Raw genomic sequence first — 23,912 nt, 5'->3', positions numbered from 1 at the left:
CACCATCCTAAAAAGCCTTTGGGGTTTCCTTTGAATAGGGCTACAATATATAACTACAGTGCCAAAGAAGGGCCTTGCTATCTGTAATACTGAGGTCGACTACTTTTTTAAGATCTGAACTTACATTAATATCCACTACTGTACTGTGTTTCAATTACACCATGTTTTGTTTCCAGATGAACATAATAATTTTAGGTTATCTCTTCTACAAAGTCAGGAGTGGTAAAAGAGCAAGAACTGTTGCATGCTCACATTTATCAGGTGAACCCAGAAACTTTGAGATTGACTATATTTATTAAGACAAAAAGGTACTAAAAGATTTACTGAACATGACCAGTAAACAAATAGCTGAAATAACCAAAAAGTAAAAAACCTGAAGTTGGAACCTGCATACATCTTGGGAAGCTAGATAAATTCTCTGTTAAGTTGCCAAACTCAATGTTTTGGGGCTTTTTTTTCCTCGGGAAAGGACCAAATCTCAGCTTCTCTGTTTGGTGAACTAGAGGTACCTTGGAGAGGGGACAACTTTAGACTATGGATCTTAGAAATATCTGACAGGTGTGCTCTCAATGACCTGGGAGGAAGGCAGAAGCTGGCTTTGACCTCGAGGCAGGGCAAAGGCAAGTTCGAGGCACTCAGGGAATGGTCAGTCACAGAGGCAGGAACAAAAGCCAGATGTCTACACCCCGATTCACACTAAAGCGATGCTGGACGGAGCAAACACCATACTTGTGCCTGTGGGCTGGCATGGGGTGTGTCATTCATAATGTTGGTTCTCCCTCCCCTGACTTGTGCCTGGATAGCCACTTAAAAAACCAACAGAGAAGGAGAAACCTGGTCCCTTCCTCACAACTGTCTCTCCTCCCATGACCTAGAAAGTTGACAAGGAGGGATCAACATTGTGTTGGGAGATCATGGGAGGGAGGGAGGGAGGGACGGAGAAGGGAGAGAAGGAGGGAGGGAGGGAGGGAGAGAAGGAGGGAGGGAGGGAGGGAGGGAAGGAAGAAAGGAGAGAGGGAGGGAGGGAGAGAGGGAGGGAGGGAGGGAGGGAGGGAGGGAGGGAATGCACGAGCCCGGCCTCCCTCCTACCCTCTCACTTTGGACAATGGTGTTGTCGGGATGTCTCCACTTACATGCCGTGTCTCAGCACGTGTCTCTCCCACTCGGAGCCTTGTGAAAATGCCCGTCCACAGAATTCACATGGAAAACGCTTCTCAGTGTTAATCGGAGTCCCACAGTCACCAAATCTCATCAGCTCTGCAAAGAGAAAGCATTCGTGTTACCAGTGTCTTATGGGAGTCGGGGGACGTCAAGGTTGGTCTCCGTTCCCTGGGAACACCTCCCCCTGGCCTGGAAGGCCATTCAGTGAAAGCAATCCCCAGGCTCCTCACCCTGTCTTCAGGTTTCCCAGGGGGGCATTTCTTGAACAGCTTTCCGGAACTGCTACTGGCTCTGGGCCCCAAGCCTCCCCATCTTTTCTCACACCCACCCCAGCAGCTTCTATCACAAAGAGTCCAGGGTTTTCTTGCCAGAAGTGTCCTCTCTGCCCATTCCAAAGGCACCTGTGCATTTTCTTCTCTTTAGCCTCGCCCTCCTATGTAGGCTCCGCATCAGGCCCCACAATGTGGCACCTATTCATTTTCCACCTGACACAGGTTTATCTTTGCTTACTAAAATGAATAGAGGTGACCCAAAGCACTCAACTCGGTCATGGCTATAGACCCCAGGGCTTTCCTCCCTTGTTCCACGTGAGGCCAAAGCCTCATGCCTGGTGGGCACCTGTCATGGAGAGCATCATCACCTCACAGGGTGGCTGGGAGCCCCGAATGAGATCGACGAGGAAAGAATCTGGTATGACCACGAATCCAGACAACCTGGGGGCAGAATGGGAAGGCATGTCCCCAGCCAGGCTTTCCAGGGTCCTGGGCAGAGCTGACTGCCATCTACTCCTCAGTGACATTCATGAGTGGGGGGGCTCTACAGACCTTTTTGGAAAGGTCTGGACGGGTCTGTCGTAAACACCAAATACTAGTTGTTCTGTTTCTTTCACGGTGCTGCGCACATGTTAGGGGTCTGATAAATGTAACCAGCTGGCTGTTTCCAGGCCACACATCCTGGCACACTCAAAGACGACAGCTTATATGGCTTTCAGGCTCTCGTAAGTTCCAGGCCGGTACTTGTGTTTCATTGTAGCATACAAGGCCACATCTTCACAGGGGACTAATAAACAGCAGGACTAGATGGTTCTGAGCCACAGGGCAAAGTGAGAGCTGTGTGTGGGGAAATGCTGATCATTTCTCTGTACCTGACCACTCTGGGCCCACACACACACACACACACACACACACACACACACACACACGAGATGTCATAGGAAGCCGTCTCCTGGTAGAAATAACCCATCTCACAAAATCCTCAGGACGATGTTAACAGGATAGGAGCTCTGAGATGCCTTAATCTCCAGCACAAAGAGCTGTGTGAACGGGGCCGGTTTTCACAAAAGATGAAACATTTTCTCACAAATTAAGAAGATCACCACACAAGCCATTAAAAATAATTGCACAGACTATCTTCCTTGATTCTTTTCATTGGAAATGAGACAGCACCATCTGCTCTGCGCATTAATTCCTTAGCAGGGATTATCTTGGGCAAGAAATCAACAGAATGCCTTCCTGACTCCTCCCCGACTGCATAATGAGAGGGGGCGGGGCGGGAGGATCCGCCTCGGGTTCATTTTGATTTCTTCATGCCCGGTCTCCCCTCTTTCAAATTCCCTCCCCGCACCCTGGGCAGGCCCACCGTTCAGTCCTCTCTCCAGCTCTCAGTGTTTGGAAAGGAGGTTGGGAATGGGTAGCCAGGAGGCAGTGAACTCCCTAAACTGAGGGTATCTGATGAAAGGCTAAATTGCCACCGAGGAAAATGCTCTCGTGCATTTGCTCCTTTACCCCCAGGAAACATGAAGCCACTCATCTGTTCTTTCCAAAGGCGAATGCTAAGTTTCATCCTCAAAGGAGGAGGCCACTCATTACCTGTCACACTTCAAATAGCTCTCCCTCAGCCTGAGAGCTACACTAACACCACCTCCCGCCCTCTGCTCCTGCAACCCAGAATGTCTGGCCAAGACACCCCGAGGCTATTGTCTGACGGGCAAGAATCTGCAGTGAAGGTGGGAAATTGATTCTAGGTCTATTCAAAGGTGACAGGACAAAGAAGGCTGTTCTTGCAGGGTGGGTGAGAGGCAAGGGAAGGTTTAGGCTTGTCATTCCCATTGACGTGGCTGGAAGTCACTTAGGAAAGTCTGCCCACCTCTGGAGGAATACTTGTTTCTCTACCCCAGGACTTTCCCCCGTCCAGTGGTTAAGGTTTGTGAATGTGGACACCACACTTTCCCAGGTAAGTCCATCTGTTGTCTGATGCTACGGAGTCGATTGAAAAAGGGGCAACCAAGCTGGACAAGCAGGGACAATGAGCCTGGTTGTCCCACAGGCATCCCAACTGTCATTTCTTCTAATTTCCATTTATTTATTTATGAGCCGCAGGGAAAGGAAGGGCTAGAAGGGGTTTTATCTCTGTAATGCTTATCACCTCTAAAATAATGTGCGCATGTGCACAGTTTTGGACACCAGGAGGAGTCCTAATATCCAGTGAGGAATAATTTATTTCCTGAAGAGGAGTGGCAGGGCCCCACAGCACCATGAAGTACAAGAAGCCTTTATACCCTCTGTCAGAAGCATCCTCTCCCAGAGTGTTCTCCTTGGAGTGCACAGATGTGAAGGCTTCATTGTGAAGAACAGATGGGTGAAAGGGTTTAAAAAAAGAAGAGGAGAAGAAAGGCCATGCTTCTCAGGTCACCACCATTTCCCTGAGAGGATGGGTGAACCCAGCCTCTACTAATAGAAGTGGTAAACCTCCCAAGAACCACCGGCCTAGATGGCGAGGATTGTTTTCTTTGCTCGTGTACTTTCCAGGTTGACCAGAGGCTTGAGGCTTTTCACGATCTGGCACACCTGGGCTGTCAGTCCCTGTCACCTGTCTTAGATGGAGGTTCAAAGGCCAAACTGAACCCCCTACTTTGCAAAACCATGGTCCTCTGGTTACCTGGAGGGTGGGTGGGAGCAGGGGAGAAACAGGAAAGGGGAGAAGGAAACAGGCTTCCTCAGGCTTGCAGACTGACCGAGCAAGAAAAACAGAGGCACTCTGCACAAGTCGACCTTGGACAAGGCCCTGTGGGCCACAAATTCACACATGTCAGGTCCACAGTCCCTTCAATAGAGAACACTTTACTGCCCAAGGGATTGGGCAAGAGATAGATATTATAAAAAGTCTTGCCTTTGGGGCCAAAGTCCCAATTCAACTATGTAATTTGTGTGTGTGTGCGCGCGCGCGTGCGTGCGTGTGTGCGTGTGTGTGTGTGTGTGAGAGAGAGAGAGAGACAGACAGACACACTTTGGGCAAGTTCTTAAATTTTTGAGAACTTCATTGTCCTATTTGTAAAATAACAATATGCAATGTTATTATTTATTAGGTGATTACTATGTTCTAAGTACTGAGCTAATACGCTAAGGTCTTGGGTGTTATCCCATTTAATTTTTTTTTCCAGTACTAAGACTTGAATCCAGGACTTTGTGCATGCCGCGCAAGTACTCTACCACTGAGCTACACCCAGCCCTTATTTAATCTTTACAACTACCTACAGAGCCACAAAAGACCCCAGATAGCCAAATCAGGGTTGAACAAACAGAGTATGACAGAGGCATCACACTCCCAGTTTTCCAAATCTACTGCAAAACTAAGATGATCAAAATGGCACGGTACTGGCATAAAATCAGACACATAGCCCAGCGTAACAGCATAGAGTCTAGACGTTTATAGCCTGATTTTCAAGAAAGTTGCCAAGAAAACAGAATGGGAAAAGAACAGTCCCTTTGTAAATGGAACAACTAGATATCCACCTGCAGAAGAATGAAACTAGAACTTTATCTCACATGAGATTAGAAAATAATTCAAAATGGATAAGATGTAAACACAAGACCTGAAGCTATAGAACTTCCAGAAGAAAGTGTAGGGGAAGCAGTTCAAGGCACTGGACTGGGCAAGGATTTTTTTGGATATGACTTCCAAAGTACAGGCAAAAGCAAAAAAGATAAATGGGATTATATCAAACTAAAAGCTTCTGCCCAGCCAAAGAAACAAGAGTGAAAAGACAACCTCTATGGAAATGTTCAACATCACTAATCACCAGGGAAATGCAAACTGAAAACACAACGAGACATCACCCCACACCTGGGAGAATGGCCGGTATCAAAAAGAGGAAAGATAACAAATGCTGGAGAGGACGTAGAAAAAAAAAGGAACAGTCCCAGTGGGATTGCTGGGTCTGTAGCCAAAGAAAATGAGACAAGAATGTGCAAGAGGTATTCCAACATTCACGGCAGCATGTTCACAAAAGCCAAGATACAGACCAACCTACGTGTCCATCGGTGGATGAATAAAGACAATGTGATGCATATACCCACGTCAGTTTAACAAGGAAGGAAATCTTGTCATTTGAGACAACATGAGATGAACCTAGAGGATATTACATAAGGGAAAAAAGCCAGGCACAAAGACAAACATTGAATCAACTCGCTTCTACGTGGAATCTAAAAAGGTCAAACTCATAGGAGAAGAATGGTGGTTACCAAGGGGGGAAGGGACGGGGAACCAGGAAGATGTTGGTCCCAACATACACAATTTCAGTGAGAAAAATAAGTTTGAGAAAGCTAATGAGCAACATGATGACTACAATGAAACACAACATATTGTATTCTTGAAAATTGCTAAGAATGGACTTTAAATGTTATCATCACAAAACATAAGTATGTGAGGCAATGTGTAAGTTTTAGCCTGGTTTAGCCATTCCACAATATATATGTAGTTCAAAACAGCATGCTGTATGCCATAAATGTCTATAATTTTTATTTCACAATCGAAAGATAAATAAAAATTTAAATGAATAGTTAAAATACAATATCAAAGGCTAACACCTACAGTTTTAAAGTTAAAAAGTGAAAAGGTTGAATACAATCCCCTACACTGAACCTGGCATGTAATGATGCTCAGTCACGGCAACTAACACTATTCTTCTCACACCTGGGATGAGATCTCTAATAATTATTTCTTATATCTATGTTATCCATATGCTTTTGATTATAATAACTAAAGTAACACATTCCAACCCATATTCTTACATGTGTAGTCTGGGGATTTCTACAACAGTCTATGATGAACAACAGAGAAAAACAACACTCTAGACCACAAATTGTATCTACACCTAAATATATTTTGGAAACCTTTTTATTTTGGAATAATTAGAGCTTGGCAGGAAGTTGGAAAAAGAGGTTCAGTGTCCAATGGTATCTTCCCCAGTTCATTCTGTAAATGCCCGGTGGAATGAAAGATGTGGTCTCGCTCCCTCTTACAAAGTGGAAACAGCTCCAAGGGGGTTAAGAGATGGGCCCAGCAGGGGGATGCAAAAAGAGGGCCCAGGTATTTTTTTTTTTTTTTTGCAAAATGAAATGATGAATTCCAAGTTCACTGGGTTTCTTGATAGCCTGACAGTCATTCATCATGCTGCCTGCCTGTCCTCTTTCTGAAGATCCTAAGACACTACTTTTCCTTGTTAAAAACAAACCACAGACCACCGACCCCCCCACCTATGTATGATTCGGGAGCCCGGGTCTGTTTTCCTTGGAGTTTCTAGAGCTGGTAATAGTTTACAGAGACACGGCCCCTGCTCTTGGAGGCAGTCTGTTCTGCTGCTTAACTAAGAGGGATCATTCCTTCTGTTACTCTCTCGGCAACCTCCTGCCTCCCTTCTGTCCTCACCATGGACGCGCCGGGTGCCATCTGGGACTGAGAGCGCAGGGCGAGACTAACCTCGGTCTTCAGCCTTGCTGTTCATCTCCTCTTCCTTGTCCTCATCATCACTGCTGGAGCTCTCCATTTTTTCCTTCATCTGTTCCAGCTGATCCAAGTTAACCCGTCCAACCAGCTCAAAGTTACGGCTTACCTGAAAAAGGTCCAAACAGACGAGGGAACAATGAACCACAGACCTCACAGGGTTCTCCCTGGTGGAGACCTCGCCAACATCATTCTCCTGTGACGGTGCTTTTATCACCAGGACCCAACAACCCAGATGCCCCAAAGGTCCTTTTCTTTACTGTGATTCTGTCCTTTGCTTCCACCTTGCACTGTTTTCACTGCAACTGTCAACACCAGACCTTACTTACCACACTTGTTTTCTTAAGAAACCTGAGTACAGAGAGCAGAAGGCGAGATGCACCATCGAGTACAGAGTAGAGAGTAAGCGGCATTCAATAAATAAACATTTTGAGTTGAATTCCAAGGTGTGACTTTCATTAACTACCTAAGGTTCAAACACTTCAGAGGTAAAGAAGCAGGGCAAACATCTAGCATTGAGAACCAGACCCTTCTTTGCCATGGTCCATCAACTGGGGGCTGTAGGCTGTTCCAGCTTTGGCCAGAAGACAAATGACTGAACTCTGAACACTTGAATTAGATGGAAGACCATTTTATGATTACTGGTTTAGCTGTTACACTTGAAGCTGACCCATAGCCTATTTATCAAGGCTGGGATTATCTGAGAAAAATGTTTTTTTTTTTAATCTTTTTTTTTTTTTTTTAGTTGAAGGTGGACACGATAACTTTATTGATTTATATGTGGTGCTGGGGATCAAGCCCAGGACCTCACACATGATAGGTAAGTGCTCTACTGCTGAGCCACAACCCCAGCCCAACAACTAACTTATTAAAAGTCCTTTCAAAGGGTTAACTATGGTTCCTGTTCATATAAAATGTGGTTGGAATAATATGGGAAGCTAAGCCATCTTCAAAATATCATTCAAGGGAAACAGAAATCCATATAAGAAAAGTCTTGAATGATTTTTTTTTGTTTTGGTTCTTAGATCAATGGCGGTGCAAAATTCACCTTCTTCCTTAATCTACTTCCGGAACCTCTCCAGTGGTATGTGTGGGACTGTTAGGAATGAAAAGGTGGCACAGGACTCATACCAATGCCCAGCTCAGCTCCAGTCAATAACCAGTCACAGCTACTCCTCTGTGTAAGCGCCCCTTATTGGAGGCCAGGGGAGGGGGCATGACAAAGATCAACAAGACTTGGATCTGGCCTCCAGAGGCTCACAGTTCAGTTCAAGAGGGAAGGCAGACATCATTAATTAGATCACAAGGCAGATTTTCTCGGTTGCCACAGTAGAGACAGAGTGTAATGAGGGCACAGGAGAGGAAAAGAAAGAATTTACAAGACAATTCCAAAATATTCTCTGGGACCAGATTGGAACAAAGATTTGCTGAGCACCATCAATTCCATATGTCTGGCAGATGGGAACATCATCACTGACTTTGACAAATGAGAGAGAGAGAGAGAGAGGAAGAGGGAGGGGAAGAGGGAGGGAGGGGGAGAGGGAGAGAGAGAATTGAGACCAACAGACAGGGGAGACAGGTACATCAAAAAGGAGCAAGAAAACTCAGAGACAAAGCTTCTTTAAAACAGGAGAAACAATACACAGATCTACTATAAGAATGGAATTCATGAAATCAGTCGACTTTGAAAACAAGTCAAAAAGACCAGATGTCTTTATCAATCCATTAAAACACATAGAGAAGACAACTTCTTCTTTTCCTCTTTCATATATGTATATGTATGTATGTATGTATGTATGTGTGTGTATGTGTGTAAATATATATATTTTTTAAATAATAGACTAAGGTGAGAAGGAGGAGGAAGAGGTCAAGCTCAGAACCTTTACTTCACTTTCTTCTAAGTTCACAGAAACAGTCTCTGAGGTCTTTTGCATCTTGCTAACTAAAGATTTATCCACTATATCTCATCCATACGAACCTCTATGAATTTTTATTTTTCTCACATAAAAGCAAAAAGAATTGGCATAAGGGACATGACTTATGAAGTCAGACAGACGTGAGTTCAAGCTCAGGGTTAGCCATTAACTACATTTTCAAAGTTAGCACTGTACCTGAAACACAATAGTCCCCCCCCCGCAAATGTAATTTCTTTCCCCTTTCTGGGAGAATGGGTCTTTTCCAATTTTGGCATTTGGAAATGCTTACAATAACCATTGTAAATACATATTTATGAAGTCATGTTTGGCCACAAAGTCTACATTTTCACCAAATAGCATTTATGACAAATATTTCAATAAAAGTTTCCTAGCTTGTTAGTTTTTCAAGTAAAGTGGGCAAGGTTCCAATTCACCAAATTTTGAAGTATGTTTGAAGAAAACTATTTTTAAGTGACTAGTAAGTACTTAGAAGACAGCCTTTTTTAGACCACTTTCTCACTTACTTCCCACCTTTAGTAACCAGGGACACTGTAAATCTGTACCTGGAGAGGAGGGGTGGGGAGTTGCCAGGAAACAAAAATGATGAAAGAAGAAAGTCAAGAAACAGCCTTTACCCATCTTCTTTAATTCAGCTGTTTGCATTCATTCATTCATTCATCCATCCATCCATCCATCAAGGACTCCCCAAGGGCTGAGCAGGCCCTGGTCCTTACTGGAGCTCCCATTTCTCATGGAGCTCACAGTGACAGAAGGAGATCTGTCACCAAACCAAATGTTATTTTTCCCCCTCCTTCTGTTTTTTTTTTTTTTTTTTTTCTTAAAGAACCGTATTTGTCCATTTTCCCATAGCCATCATCCCCTTTACTAGAAAACTGTTAACATTTTGGATTCTGCACAATTTTTAAAATAGTACATGACATTTCCATGGGAGGATGCTCATCCTGGGATAACCCAGGATTTATTTGTCCTGAAGATTTCTACAATTTTTGTGAGGCAAATTTAAAAAATTTAAAAGTAAAATATAAAATTTTTGCTATGTAATTAGAAGATTTTAAAAAAATCAAAACCCTTTATAGTGTTATTACTATATTTAAAATCCCTAAGCCATCCATCCAAATATTCATCTGAACACAAAAGGAAGACTCCCTTCTTGCTCTGCACTCGGAGCCCATCATGATTTTTACCTGGGTTTTTGCAACCCCAGCCCCCCTGGCTGGTTTACCAGCTTCCATTCTTGCCTCTTCTTGTAGCCGTTCTCTAGTGTGGTCAAAGCCATCTTGAAAAAAAAATGTTTAAATCCCTTTATAAATGTCTCTGCTTGTCCTGAGGATAAAAATTCACATTTTTTCTTGACTTTGCGCTTCTGGACCTGCCATTACTTCGGTCTTTAACTCTCAATCATGCCCTTCCTGTGTTGGCTCTGTCTTCCAGCCTGGCCTCCCCTACCTGGCTCCCAGGTTAAATGTCCTTGCTCTATGATTCCAAAGAACCAACACATCCCTTTGAGAACCCACCACATTAGGTAATTGTTGATGTCGCGCCTCTCCTCCTCAGAGCTCCATGCTCTGAGGACAGATTTTTCTGCATTTTACACAGAAGGCCCGCAAAGTGTCCAGATCACAGTGAATGTTGTTCTCTCCTTCTAGCGACTGGGTATCCTCACTTTATCTTTTTCTTTCATTTCAAGGCTCACACAGAAAACTTGGAAAATAGAAAAGAACCCATTAGAGCCTGATGACCTATATATAAAAACTGCTAACAATATATAGATAACAACCTTTATATAACTACATTAATGTATTCCTGATAGATATAGATTATTTTCATTTCTATAGCATATTAAAACATGCAAGTATGCCACTTGCTCTATTGCACCTCAAATGGCCTACACATTGTTCTCTGAATAAACGTAACTTTAATCACTGTATCACATTATCATCATGTGGACATGCTATAGTTTACTTCACTATTCCCCTATGAATTTATATTGAGTTATTTCTGACTTTTCACAATAAAAATTGAGTAATAAATCTTACTGTATGTAAGTAAGCCTTGGTTTCATGGTAAATTTCAATTTTATAAGTGAAATTTCCAGATGTGAAACTAAAGGGTCAAAACCAAATGGTATAGACTTTATTAAAGTTCCAATATTTCCCAGTTGGCCTCTGAATTGATTGCACTACTTCTCAGACCTGGTGATCGGTAGGTAACTGACTAACTTCCTGATGGTACAGAGAACATATTGAAGGCGATTCACTTTTTTCTCTGGAGATGAAAAGCAATTTTTTACCATGTTTTCCCCAAAGGTCCACAATAAAGAGAGAATGAACTTGGGTGGGTCCTTTGCAGCCTTCTGCAGGTGAAAGCAGCCATATATGTTCTTTCTTTGTGCAGCACTAGGGATTGAACCCAGGGCCTTGTGCATGCCAGGCAAGCACTCTATCACTGAGCTACAGCCCCAGCCTGCTGTATATGGTCAGTGTTCAGATATGCAATCATTCCTTACATCCTGTGAAAGTCACTTGTGAATGCTACTAACCCAAAGTCCACTGTGAAGACCACTAACCTAGTGTCTGGAAGTCAGTTGTTCAGGAAGACCGAGATGAAGTGCCCCTGACCAGCAAATGGTGACCCTGATTACTGAAACAAGACTGTATGAAACCCCTTCCGTGCTCAGCTAATGTTCAACCGGCACAGCTTTGTTTTTCTATTTGTCGATTTTTAACCATTTAGCAAAACGTTTTAGATCTGTCCTTGGCATATATTTCCATATGTTCTCAGCTTAGCCTAAGAACTGTATGATTTACAAATATTGAAGTTGAACATGCATTTTTATACTAAGAGATGAATGTGATCATGCTTGTTCATGACAGAATAGAACCGCACACCCTGTCTTCACATGACATCGCAGGTTACAGGCAGCAGAGCCTCTGAGGAAACAAGGCCACTTAATGTCTCTAGAGTCTAGACCCCCTCCTGTTATGGAACAATCTATACATTAAAAAGGAGACACCCAGTCAGAATGCTCATATTGCGTAATACTGCGTTCATTTAATACTGTTAAAAAGTTCATTTTGGCTTTCCTTTTTATTTCTAGAAAAAGTGACACCAAAGAACATGGAAAACACTGACCTGCCTATTATATCAGTAGTGCCCATTAGTCACAGACTGAGAATGTGTAGTGCTCTGAAGAATCTGAATGACTTACAACACAGGCCAGCAAACTTTTTCTGAAAAGAGCCAGATAAGTAAATATTTTAAGCTTTCTGGACCATATAGTCTCTTCAAAACTACTCAATTGCTGTTGTAGCTCAAAAGCTGCCATAAGCAATACATAAATGGATGAGTGAGGCTGTATTCCAATAAACTTCTATTTGTAGAAACCAAATTCTGAATTTCATATAACTGCACTTGTCAGAAAAGTATTATTCTTTCACTTTTTTTTAAAAGACATTTTAAAATGTCAATGTCATTCTTAGATAATAGGCCATTAAAAAAAACACAACAACAACAACAACAACAAATGAGTTATTTGAGCCTATAGTCCATGGTTTGCAAAACACTTACAGTATCAGGTGGTATACCCAGATCTTCTTTGCCTGTCTTTGAAAACCAGAATGGGGATGTGGTAAAGAATTCAGAGGAAGAGAAGTTCACCCAAGTATCATCTGTATGACTTCTTACAGGAAGACAGTCGAGGGTACAGGTAAGAACAATTTTCAGTTTTCAGATATGAGCATTTCAGCTGGAGTTTTAAGAAAGGACATGAATGGCAGGATGCCCTTCGTTTTTACGGCTGAAGGTTCCATTGCATATATGAGCCACATTCTATTTACTCATCTTCCAGTGGATACTCAGGTTGTTTCCATGTCTTGGCTATTATAAGTGATACTGCAGTGAACATGGAAATGCAGAATCTCTTCAAGACACTCATTTTGTTTCCTTTACATACCCAGAAGTGGGACTGCTGAATCATATAACAGCTCTATTTTTACTTTCTTCAGGAACATGCATACCTTTTTCCATAATCACTGTAATAATTTACATTCTCAACAACAGAACACAAGGGTCCCCCGCCTTCTCCACATACATCAAACATCACATTGTGCACCTTAAACATATACAATTTTATGTGTCAAATATGCCTTAGTAAAGCTGGGGGTGGGGGATATTCAGCCAAACAAATCCCCTGGGCAGCATTAAAGTTCTTTGGAAAATTAGCCGTGAAACCATATTTGCTCTGTACTATGCTGCCCTCTTATTTTATAGTCACTTTATCATGCACTAAGCACATAGGGTGGTGAGTCTTTGTTTAAACTTGTCTTGCCTACTTGTTTATAAACTCTTTCAGGGTAGCAAACATTTCTTATTTAGCTCTATAATAGCTCAGTGCAGAGAGTAAGGTCAGTCATGTAGTTGACCTATGAATTTGTTTCAATATTAACAAAATATCTGATATGTGCTAACAATGTATCACTTAGCCATTAAGACCACTAAGATACATGTTAACTTCCATATTTGTAGAAAAAGAAAACAGTACACAAAACAAGTACATGATTAAAGCCAGGATTCAGATGACACAGCTCAAGCTTTTCCTATTACAATGCAAATCAACTGTAGAAATGCAAATTTACTCACAAAATATGTAAAAACGACCATGGTCATACTGGCTAAACACAGGAAAAAAGAAGAAAAGAATATTGACAATAATATTCTGTTGCAAAAATCTGATGGGAGAGAGCAGTAGTATCCTTTGAAAAGTTTTCTTCAAAGTAAAAACCTGCCTAAGAACAGTGAGAATAAAAGGATCATGAAGTACCCAGAAGGAAAAGGAACACAGAAGTCAAGAAGCGTATCTACTTTCTTGAGTCAGAATTAGAAAACACCTTTCTTCCAGACCTAATTTAGCCAAAGTTTAGAAACAGTCAACTCCTTTGGAGAATCTTGGTAAGCCTCCAGACACAAACTGTCAAGAAACCATGTGAAAGGTGTCATTAAGTGTCTCAGAGTTTCGTTTCTGGTCAGTTGAGCAGTTGTCATTCTCCTGGACCCGAAATGAACAAGGGCAAAGGTTCTGATGGTGCTGTCACATTTTGCTTATTTAAACAAGCAGGATACTTAAAATTTCATATCTTCACAGTGAATCCATTTATTAGGATTTTTAAACAAACCGAGTCTCATTGCATGTTAGGTGCTATGTTAGATTTTGGAAGGAAAGAGAGGAAGGTGCCTTAAAGAAGGAAAAAGAAATGTCTTGTGAAATCTTAGAAGACAATTTCAAAGCTTACAAGTAAAGAACATCTTCTTAATGTCTGCTTGAGAAATATGTCTAAAGTTCTGACACACACATCCCTTCCTGCTTATTTAATTCTGGTTTCTTTGGCTTCAAAAATGTATTAACCAAAAAAAAAAAAAAAAAAAAAAAAAAGGATCATTGAGAAAACAACAGGCAAAGCTAACATGAGGGAAAGAAACAGCAAAATGACATCAACTTCTAGAGGAACCTTGTCACTTAGAGAAATGTTTTGAGCTGATAAAGCTCAAACTGATAGTACTTAGTTCAGAAATTAAATGCAAAAAAAAAAGAAGAAAAAAAGAAAAGAAGTGGCCAAAGGTGTGTTTTATGATTTAGAGTGAGGAAGGTTCTTTTATCATTTTACTTATTCTCATCTTCTGGAAACCAGTGTTCTGTGTGACTTTTTTTTTTTTTTTTTTAAACACTGTGAATTTCACTCGTCCAGAAAGACGAGCAATTTTATATGTTGATTCCTTCTAGATTTAATGTTCTGCTGCTTCCCCCAAAACTAGATAAAAAAAAATAAATAAAAGATATGAGTTTCTTAGAGTTCAGCTGCCTGAGGTTCCATTTATATAAAAAATTAAAAACATTTCAAAGTAAATTCAATTAGTGAATGTGTATTGCCTGAATAGACTATCCTTCTAAATTTAATATACCGAACATGACAATTTTATGAGCAAACCAAGTTAGAGATAATATATTTTTATGTTCCTTAAACTAGCAAAGAGACTTTAGAAGAACACTAACAAGGTATACTAAAATTTTCTTTAAAAGAAATAAAAAAAAAGTATGTGTTTTCTAAATGTGAGAAGTGCAAGGTTTAGTTTTTTTCCCCCCAAGACTTCAAGGTTTCTAGAAATGTTATGTTTTCATCTTTCATCAGAGCTTCTAATAAGTGGCATTATTGACAGCTATTTCATTGTATGTGCATTCATGCATGTCTATGGGGGGGGTGGAAGGAATGAAGAGGGAAGAAGGAAGGAGAAACTAAAAAAGAAAAGAAAATATAAAATAGCCTTCTAGAGGAACAGCGAGGCCAGAAAAAGACAGGGGGGTCAAAGGATGATAAAATAAAATCACCTGCAGTGTTTACTTTGGATCCCAAGAGATTATAAGTGAGACCCCGTTCAATGGCACAAAGATAAAGGTCCAGGAGAACAAGATTCCGTGTGTTACCTACAAAATGAGGGTTCTGATGTCTCCCCTTCTCTACTACATGCTGGTTTCTGAGGATATACAGGGCAGCCTCTATCAAGGGCACTTGACATTTTGGTTCCTAAATGGATAGATATGACTTCAAGGACCCGTCCTGCTGTTACCAGGATTCCATGCAGCCTACAAATACACAGCCTGACATCTTTAGAGATGCTCCTGAGGTTTACAACTTTTGCAAGCAGAACTCAGGTTCCAGCTTTGAATATCCAGCTCTGTTTAATGAAGTTCTTTGAAAAAGACATCCTACAGTGTCTTATAGTTTCTTCTATAAATACTCTCCACTATACAAAAATCACCTAATGCTATTCATATTAGCGTGTAATGCACCTAAGTCTCACATCAGCCTTAGCTTAGAACCAACTGCTATGTTTTTCCACATTTTATTTTTGGCAGTCCATATATTAATCTGGATCTTGAGCATCCCATTGATCTATCGTCCCAATGATCAACTTTATAAGAAAAGACTGCAGGATGTTAATATGTATTAAGGACCCATTATGTGCTTGGGTTTGGGATACTGAGATATAATTTAGTTGCTTTAAAATTTATCATCTATTTTTAGCAAACAAGTCAGTGATTTTTATTAAATTCATACATTTGTGCAAGCCTCACCCCTCCCCATCAGTTTAAGAACATTTTATCATTCTGAGAAGTACCCCCACACCCCATCGTGATCTCCAGTCCAAGGCTATTGCTGTCATTTTGCTTTTTCTGGAGATTTCACATAAACACAATCATACCACAGGTAGTCTTTGGTGTCTGGCTTTTATCCACTTAATATGAATTTAGATTTGTCCATGTTGCTAACATGCTAGTAGCTCAAGTCTTTTTTTTTTTTTTTAATTGTTGAGTAGTATTCCACTGGTGGGACTGCTGGGTCAGATAGTAAAGAATATTTGACTTTTAAACAAATGGGCCAAATTGCTCCAAAATGGCTCTCCCATTCTACGTTCCCACCAACAACGTATGAGATTTCCAGTTTCCCCACATCCTTGCCAACACTTTGGTATTACTGTCGTTCCTAACCTAGAAGGTAGATGGTAAAATCTTACTTTTGGTTTAATTTACATTTTTCTAGTGGTCAATCATATTGAACATCTTTTCATATGCTTATTTGGTAAACTGTTGACTCAAATCTTTTTTTCATCCTTAATTGAGAGGCTTATCTTATTGAGTTGTAAGAGTTCTTTGTATATTTCAGTTAAATCCTTTGTTATATAATTACTTTACTGATATTTGCTTTGCTGCCTGCCTTTCCATTTTCTTAATGGTATCTTTGGAAGAGTAAATATTTAATTTTGATGACACCCAATGTATTAATATTTTTTTCATTTGATGTTCACAGCTTTTTGTATTGTACCTTAAGAATTCTTTTTCCCAATTCAAGTTCACACAGTTTTCCACTACTTTTTTGTAAGTTTTATAGTTTTAGTTCATATATTTATGATCCTTTTTTGATTGAATTTTTGTGTAAAGAGTAGTATAAGAATCTTGGGTGACAATTTGTATGTGTAAATGTAATTATTTTGGCACCATTTTTGGAAAAAAAAAGTTTACCTTGACACCTTTGATGAAAATCAATTTGCCACATGTATGACATATATGGACTTTCTCTTCTGCTCTACTGAACTATGCATCTACCCTTATGCCAATACCCCACTCTCTTGATTATTATAGCTTTACAGTAAGTTTGAAAATAAGAAGGATGAGTCCTCCAACTTCACTCCTTTTCCACAGTTTAGACTATCCTAGTCATCTGAATTTCCACATGAATCTTAGGCTCACCTTGCCAATTTCTACCAAAATAAAATCTTTCTGTTGTTTTGCTTAAGAATATTTTGGATCTGTAGACCAGTCTGGGAAGAATCACGAATATTGAATTTTTTAATCTATGAACATGGTATACATTGCAATAATTTAGTTCTTTTATTTCTCTCAGTATCACTTTGCATTTTCAGTGTGTAGTTCCTAGGTTAAATTTATTCTTAAGTATTTTGTTCTTCTTGTACATGGAATTGATCTTTCTAAAATTTCATTTTCAGGTTGTCCTGTTATTACTAGTAAATAGGAATATATAATTGATTTCTGTATATTAAATTTATATCCTACAACCTTGTCCAACTCACTGATGCCCTAGTAGCTTTATGTAGATATTTCAGGATTTTCTTCGTATAAAGATCACACTGTCTGAGAATAAAATCATTTCTATTTCTTCCCAACTCTCCTGAATTCAATTCCTTGTTTTTGCCTATTGTTCTTGACTTTTCTATTTGAACTATCAGCAAACTTTTCTTTAGTATATTGTCAGTCCTATATCCCCTTTCATGAACACTGAAGTCAGATTTTTATATATCTTTCGCCTCATGAATGATCATTTTTAACTAGTGCACAGTGCCACTATCCATCAGCTGAAAATCCAGTTTCCAAAGTGTTTGGACAATTACTTCTTTAACTGCATTTTATCCTCATCATTTGGGGAGGGGGGGGGAAAGAACAGTCAACAACAACAACAACAAAAAAGGAAAGTACTGCTGTAATAAACACAAGTCTCATAAACTTAAGGACAATTGAGCCAAAGGTGAAAATCATTAGGCATGCTGCAAGCGGCAATTCTTTAGACTTAGGAGCTCATTGGACTTCAAAAGTTTGTCAACCAGTGAGAAAGAGAAAAAAACCAAAAACATGACAGTGAAAACATGACATCAAAGACTCTCTAAAATTCAAGGTATAATTAATGATTTTATAATATAGTCCTTGAGAACACAACTGCCTTTCTGGTAGCTAACTATTGTTATATTCTAGTACAATTCAATTCCAAATATTCTGTGGAACATAGTAAGTCTCAAGGTGAGGGAAAACAAGGACTTCATTTATCTTACACAATTTCTGAGAGTGGCATAACAATTTGCATTAACCAATCAGAAAAAAGACCTCCAACTTAAGTACCTTCCCAAAGCATGTACAATAAAAAGTGGAGTAAAGATTAAAACCCAAGTCTTCTAGCTCCAAAAGCTCTACATTGGGTCCCTACTTTCCCAAGCAACCCATTTCCCTGACCTATATCCTGAAGCCTCAGACTTCTACCCACTGTTGAGCAAGCCTCTGGTTTCATGTCTGGCATGGTTTCTAACATTCTCTGGATTTCCCCCACTGATTTACAAGTTACTGTGCAACCACTGGGGTAGAATTTATCTCCCTGATTTGCTCTGCTCCACATTATGAACTTGAAACCTTGAACCCTGTAGTAAAAAAGGTGTCGCATAAACAAGACACATGGGAATTAATACAGGAAGCTTGGTTTAAAGCAGATGAATGATTTTTCTTTAAGTTTGGGTTAGAAATTTCCAGGAAGGTGGAATAAGAAATGATACTGTAACTCAGGCTTTTCCTCCCTGCATTCACTTTTTGGGCAGTGCTGGGGTGTGAATATATTCCAAAGCAGAAGTTTCCATAAAACCATTAAATTGTGGACAGGAGACAAAGCTTAGACTCCTTTCTCAATATCCCAAAGAAAAATTATATCCCTTGGAGAAAGATGATTGATTAAAATCTCTATAATTTAGGTTTGTAGGGCCAGAGAAGAGAAGTTGTATTTTCACTGATGAGGATACAGAGTGTCTTAAGTGAACACTTAATAGATATTCTGGAGCAGGCTGATTAGAAAGGACCGATGGCCTGCTTTTATTAAGCAAACACCAATCAGCTCCTCCTGTGCTTGGGGCAAATACACAAACCCAGAAATAATCACCTCAGTTCATGATACACCAAATACACTTTGTGCAGAGGAAAGGAGCCACCCTGCATGACTTTGATTCTCTGAGCAGCAAACCTTGGGGAAGATAATTTTTTTCTACAAACCCTCTTATTTTATGTCCTGTGCTAATCTTTTTCAAATCAATTCCCCTCCCTAAATAAAACATACAGTTTACAACCTCTATGAGTTTGGCTATGTGTGTTGACGCCTTTGAAGATCCTGGAAGTTGGAAAATATTGTAAACAATCTACATGATTAAGAACAAGATGGAATGTCTGTCGGACACATTAGGGGTCACCAACTACGGGCCGACTGCCTGTTGACCATTTTTGTAAATTAAGTTTTATTGGAACACAATGGTGTTCACTCGTTTATGTATTACCTACATCTGCTTTCTTGCTAATGGTGGCAGGCTTGAACAAGTGCCACTGAAACTAGCAAAGGCTAAAACATTCACTCTCTGTCCCTTTTAAAAATATTGGCCAATCCTTGTGATAACACATTTAAAATAATATTGAAAAATACTCTTGTCAGGATAAAAACAAACAGCAAGATACAATATTCAGGTATAGTATAATCAGAATTACATAAAACAATGAAAGTGATTCTCTAAATGTCAAGCCAAGGGATTTGGGTGGTAGAGTGCTGGCTGATTTGTCCTTTCCCCACCTATTTTTTTTTTTTTTTAAACAATTTTCTGAAATGACCTCACATTTATTTTATTATAGAAAAACTAAACCTCACTTTAAAAGTGCCTTGAGTTCCTTTTGTACACAGTGGGGCCACCCGTCTCCCCGCTCGGCCCCTCCCCACTGGAGAGCTGAGGTGGGGAGGCAGGAGGTCCCGGGCAAGTACCTTATGCTCATCCCGAAGGTGACTGTCCAGCTCCTCCGTGTGCTTGGTCTCATAGTAGCAGAGCTGGCACTTGTAGGGCTTCAGTTCGTTGTGCTTTTCTATGTGCTGCTGGAGGCTCTCGTCGCTGGAGCACGTGAAGGTGCACTTATCACAGCGGAAAACCACTCCCTGCAAGTACCTGGACAGCTTGGAACGGCACACTTCAATGGGGACAACCCGCTCTTCTGTGGAAACAAGCAGAATGGAAGACGGGCATTGTTACCAATGGCAAGCAGATGTTCTTTCTCTGGAATACAACAAGAGACTCACCCATTCGGTTCTGCTACTTCTCCCGGGTGAACTGCACACACCCTGTCCCTCCCCCAGCCTTGAATAACACATTCCTCTGGGACAAGTGGGTGTTTTGAAGACAAAAAGCTCTTGGTGCTTAATACCTAGAATGGCCTATAAATAGAGGTGGGTCAGGCTAAAGGGGGCTTGCTAATGCCTGAATGGGGGTAACTGAGGTAAGGGCAGGAATGGAAGTGGCTGCCGTATTTACCACCATTAATTATTGACAACAACCTTCTTCCTCAGCAAATGGTATTGAAGTTGCATTTATAGATGTCTCCTCATAAGAGGCAAGGAAAGTGACATTAACTGGCATCTGTGTGCTACCACTGGGTCAGCACCTGCCTTCCTCCCAACACCTCTACAAGGCTAGAGTTACTCCTATATTTACATATTTACAGTAAGTAAAATGAGGAGCTCTCCAAAGCTCACACAGAGTTGTAACTGGCAAAGCTGAGACATGAGCCCAGGCCTGCAAATCCACTGTGGCCACTATTTCCATTTCCACTCCTGTTTCCCCCTTTGAAGATGTTCTCAAGGAGACTCTTCCCTTGCCCTGCAACCAGGGGGAATCCCTAATTAACGCAAATCTGAAAACAAAGAAACCTGCTCACTTTCATTCACCAAAACTCTGACTCCAACTCCAAAGAGCTCACAAATGAAGGCTGCAGGCAACATTGAGGAGGAGGTGGGGTCACACAAGACACCTGGAGGATTTGTGCCTTTTCAGAAGATCTGTGATCCAATTGTCACAATGGAAAAAGCTAAGAGGGAGAGCAGGAGAGGATTTGGGTGCTTTTCCCATTGACACACCAAATGCTGTAGGGCTGGAAATGCGTGTGCTTGTTTACTTTGCACTCTCTCACCCTTGTGTTTAACTGCTCAAATTAAATTTCACACCAGTCTGCCCAGAGTACCAGAGCACGCGCCAGATATCCATAACTGGGATAAAATTAAAATCTGTGCTATTTATGCAAGAATCAAATATAGCGCGTTTTCATGCTGTGTCTGGATTTCAGAAGACTCCGAAAGTTTACAAATGGACGCACACAACATATACTTACGTTATTTAGAAACAGCAATGTGTTATTAAGTCAAGAAAGCATGATTTATTCCTAGAGCCACCGAGTAGCCTGGCTTCCAGAGCGTCAGTATTTTGCACACTGATGTGACGGGCTCCTCCATTCTTCCCTTTGTTGTTGGCCTGTGTTCTGCCCCTGGGGAATTTCCCCCACCCAACGTCATGCCTTAGTCTCAACCACAACATTCTAACTGTAGGGCAGTGGCTGCCTTGGGAGTCCTTGAATACAGCGACTAATTGGCCAGCCAAACACCCGGGTAGGGGAAGTGTGGAGGGTGGTGTCTGCAGCACTCCCTGGAGCTCTAATGCATATGTTATTTTCCCTATACAAAGAGTCAGTTGCTTATTTAGAAATATAAATATTTTTAAACCAAAGTATAGCAGACAGCTAAGAAACACATGATTATAATGTAATCCACACATTTTCTTAGAATAGCAAATGTTTAACAGTCTTCTAACCATTCAGTTCCACGGTTTGGTGTAAACGGAGGAAAAATGCTTTGGCGTCAACTAGTGAGCTTTAGGGAGCCCATGCTAGGATATTTGACTCCTCTAACCCAGGGTTTCTCAATAGCAGCATGATTGACATTTGGGGGCCAGACAATTCTTTGTCGTGGTGTGGGGACTGTCCTGTGCATTGTCGGATGTTTGTCAGCAGCCCTGGCCTCCACCCACTAGATGCCACCAGCACCCTTTCCTCCCCAGTTGTGACATCCCCAGAGTGCCTGCAGATTAATGTATCCTGGGGAGACAATGTTGACCCCAGCTGAGGACTTCTCCAAGCAAAGTGCCAGGCAGGAACTGCAACTGCTCCGATTAAGGCAGCCCTGGACATGGCCTGTGAGCAAGCTGGTACCCACGGAATGAGACAGGGACATTCGCATACTGGGAAAGCAAACTTTCCTGCACCTCCCTTGAGGCTACAACCCCTTTGCTGTCTCTGTTTGCTCCTGATTTATATCTTGTCATCTCTGCTGCTTCCTCTTTTGTTCTTTGGCTCTGTCCTGTCCTGTCTGCCCTGATTCTGTCCACCTCCGGGGAGATGGAGAACAGCCGGGTGAAATTTTCCATAGGATGCCCAAACACCTTGAGGACAATCATTCAGTCACCCTTCAGTCTCCACTTCCCACTCCCAGTTGGTTCTTTCAGACTTTTTTATACGTCTTTTTTTTTTTCTAATTCCTCTATTGCCATGTTGGTTTTCTTTGCAGTTTCCAATTTCACTATGTATATCTAAGTGAATTTTACACCAAGTCATGAGCACACAGAATATTGCCCTGGAGTTCAAATAATAATGATTAATGTAGATGACACTACAATTTATTAAGTGACTGCTGTCTTAAGCCTCTGTTAGGTGTTCTGCCCTCCCTGTGACTTTTGTCCTCATAACCCTACAAAGTCATAACCTGGGGTCCCAAATCTGACCTCAGTCAATGCCTACCTCCTTTTTCCCTGCTAAGAATCTTCTGGAACCTCTGACCTGCATGCAATGTGCTAATCAGCCTTTCATTCCAATATTCTCAAACATGCAAAAAGCTACAGATTCCTAAGGTGACGGCTTATGTCTGCATGTCTTTCCAGTATCTTCTGGAATTGCTAAAGGGTCATTTCCCTGCTTGCTTCCTCTGAAACGTGAGACTTCCCATTTCTAAGCTAAGTTGTTACTAATGTTCCAAGTCTCTTACTTACAGGGATTTTTACTAAGGTATTAATTATAGAAAATAGTTAACTTTCCCTTCTTTCTAAAAACATGGCTAACATAAACAAGATTAAAAAAAAAAAAAGACAAACTTTGAAAGGTGGGCAAATGACCCACAGTATTTTCTGAAAGAGGGTATTCATTGCCCAGGCAAGTGAGGGACATGAAGTTAAAGACTGAACAGTTTTCAGGTTTGGATGGAGCCCTGTCTTGGCTACAGAAGATCAGAGCCCAGGGCGGGTTTTCCATGGGGGCAGTGACAACTGTGGGTCTCTTTTGACTTCACACCTCTCAAAATTACCTTGGGTAAGAAATCACAGCCTGAATCACACTCATTGTGACTCAGCTTCCAGCACTGGCTGCAAAAATATTATGACTTCACCAGTTCGACGACAAGATGGATTGTGTCTCTCCTCTCCTCCTACTCAAAAGACGCCTGGGGCTGCACTGGGACGTAAAACCCAAGAGGCTAGACCCAAAGCAAGGCCTCACCGGAGCACCTGTGTGCCAAGATCTGCCAAAAGCCCCCGAGAAGCATGTGCTGTCAAGCTGCCATGGAGCTCGGTGGAAATATCTGCAGAATTGCAACCACAGAGGGGTCATTCTGCTCAAATCTGCAAAAAAAAAGCACGTCACTGTGGAGTTCAGAGTCACCAAGTAAAAATTCTTCCTGAAAGGCAAACCACAACACACACAGGGTGGTTTCTACTCAGAATGCACCGTGTCTAAAGGAAGAAGGAATAGATTGGGAAGTCCTTCCTGCCCACAAACTTTGTCTACAAATTGCCATCCCGAAAGAC

The 23,912-nt window shown here is 41.2% G+C and overlaps 1 protein-coding gene across 3 annotated transcripts in view; it reads right to left on the bottom strand.

Moving 5' to 3' along the window:
• Positions 1-23,912, bottom strand: part of Znf462 (zinc finger protein 462) — a 142,008-nt gene that overhangs the window by 2,002 nt on the left and 116,094 nt on the right. For all 3 annotated transcript variants that reach the window (XM_071600819.1, XM_071600821.1, XM_071600820.1), the window contains 3 exons: positions 20,003-20,226; positions 6,919-7,051; positions 1,134-1,257 (listed from right to left, as the gene is read on the bottom strand). In XM_071600819.1, coding sequence (XP_071456920.1) covers positions 1,134-1,257; positions 6,919-7,051; positions 20,003-20,226 — 481 coding nt within the window. The remainder of the gene's footprint in view (positions 1-1,133; positions 1,258-6,918; positions 7,052-20,002; positions 20,227-23,912) is intronic.

This window comes from Marmota flaviventris, chromosome 13 (assembly GCF_047511675.1).
Source record: "Marmota flaviventris isolate mMarFla1 chromosome 13, mMarFla1.hap1, whole genome shotgun sequence".
Classification (NCBI taxonomy): domain Eukaryota; kingdom Metazoa; phylum Chordata; class Mammalia; order Rodentia; family Sciuridae; genus Marmota; species Marmota flaviventris.
This window is presented reverse-complemented; position numbering and strand designations above follow the sequence as displayed.